Source organism: Lachnellula hyalina (genome assembly GCF_007821495.1).
Source record: "Lachnellula hyalina strain CBS 185.66 chromosome Unknown contig00449, whole genome shotgun sequence".
NCBI lineage: Eukaryota > Fungi > Ascomycota > Leotiomycetes > Helotiales > Lachnaceae > Lachnellula > Lachnellula hyalina.
In genome coordinates, this window is record NW_022157563.1 from 1 (window position 1) to 1,807 (window position 1,807).

At 48.0% G+C, this 1,807-nt stretch overlaps 1 protein-coding gene across 1 annotated transcript; it reads right to left on the bottom strand.

Annotated features, from left to right (window-relative positions):
- Positions 1-792: 792 nt before the first annotated feature.
- Positions 793-1,569, bottom strand: LHYA1_G009235 (uncharacterized protein; the record flags this gene model as incomplete). Its single annotated transcript, XM_031154138.1, has 2 exons — positions 793-1,260; positions 1,330-1,569. The coding sequence occupies 2 exons, from the start codon at positions 1,567-1,569 to the stop codon at positions 793-795; spliced, it is 708 nt and encodes a 235-aa protein (XP_031000860.1).
- Between the last annotated feature and the right edge of the window lie 238 nt (positions 1,570-1,807).

A 1,807-nucleotide genomic window follows, 5' to 3' on the forward strand; every position in this document is an offset into this window, starting at 1 on the left:
TCTCCTCTCCCTCCTCCCTCTCCTCTCCTCCCCTCCCCCCGATCAACCTCAAAACGTCTCGGTAAATATCACATCACTCCATGTATAATCTAATTGTGTGCAGGACCTACTGTACACCCTCTATATCTGCCACGCACTCAAACGGTATGACAGTTTAGCTGGAGTGGCGTATGTATCTAAGTATTAGATTGTTGGTTGGCGGGTATAAATAAGACGAGGTGGGAAATGCTAGATTCGATTGGTGGACTGAATTGATGCTGTGATAGAGGTGCTGGGTGTTTTTGGCTTATCGAGGATGGCGCGAATAAGGGTGAAATGGAAGGTGTAGATGAAAGATGTGATTATAGTGTAAGCGTTGAGTGGTATAAGTGCGTTGAGTGGATTTGGGGGTTATAGTTATTTGAACTGAGGGCGGGTGTTACTGACATCTTCCAAGCAGAGGTTTGATTTACTTGATCAATTCAGATTCTTGTTCTCTCGCCACCACTTCAAACCAATTTAAAGGTGAGCGGAGCTAATCTTCAACTATTCCATTTCCTCTTTTCCATGTCTTCATAACCATCAACGTAAATATACCCCACAAAAAGCTCGCCAGAAAAAGTCCAAATGGTATAACCCGCAAACGCCATGCCCTGCTCCCTGCCATATATACACTCACCCCTCGCCGCTTTCCTCAACCCCTTTTCCTATAAGTCCAGCCCCCTACCCCCCATCAATTATATTATGTTCTTATTCCCCTTAAATATATCCCTCCTTCATATGCAATCCCGCCTATTCGTTCGTCTTCTACACTCAACATTTCTCATGCCCCGTCTCCCTATCCTCAAAAACAATCAGCCCTCCCTCCTGTCTTCCCAAGGCCCTGCCCTCCTCCCTCCAAAGCATTCTCGCATACTCCCGCACACAAAGCGCGCCTACACCCTGCAGACAACAAGCAGCAACCACGCCTGCAGCAAGCGCAAGCTGCGCCAGACCTACAACCCTATAGCAGTCTTCCTCGGTCCATTTCCAGGTTATGCTTGTATCGAAAGGCTCTTGTTGGAATGCTGCAGTGGAGGTCGAGGCAGTGTGGGGTGAGGGAGAAGGAGGGGTTTGAGCGGTGAAGATGAGGGGGGTGGCGTAGGATGGTACGGAAGAGGGGGTGCAGAATGTGGTGGAGAGCGGGTGCAGGAGGGAGAGAAGGAGGAGGCGGGGGACGGCGCAGAGGATGGTGTCGAGGAGGAGGTAGGTTGAGAAGAAAGATATGCTGAGGGCGTGTTGCTGTTTCTCGCATTAGCAAATCACTTCTTAAAAATAGATGCAGAGTAAACAAAGAGAGAGGTAACATACTCTCAGTGCACCAATAAATCCAAATACACTCAGAATATTCGCAAAATGCAGATACACGCCAAAGTTGGAGGCTAGATGGTACGGATCATCTGGGAGCTGCGCGAACAGTAAAGAGGAAAGGATGTTGGAGGTGAGGGTTGCGAGGGCTACTGTTAATGTAACAGTTCTATTTGTTTTTATCAGCACTCGTTCCCCATTCACGTGCAGCTTGACAACGGACCGTGATCTTGCCAAGCCCATGATGGAGGAAAGTAATGTATTCAGTTCTATCTCTTGTTCTAGAAGGAAGAAAGAGGCTTTAAAGGCGAGCTTCGAGCTCTAGCTATGCAATGTGCTGATGGTTGATCAGATATCCGGAAGTTCCGGCCGGGGCAGGCACTTAGTAACAGAGTTGTTTACTCGAGCTCGAGGTATGTAATTGACACGTCCGCGGATGATTTAAAGCTGGATTGGATTGAGATTTAGAAACAGCAAGCAA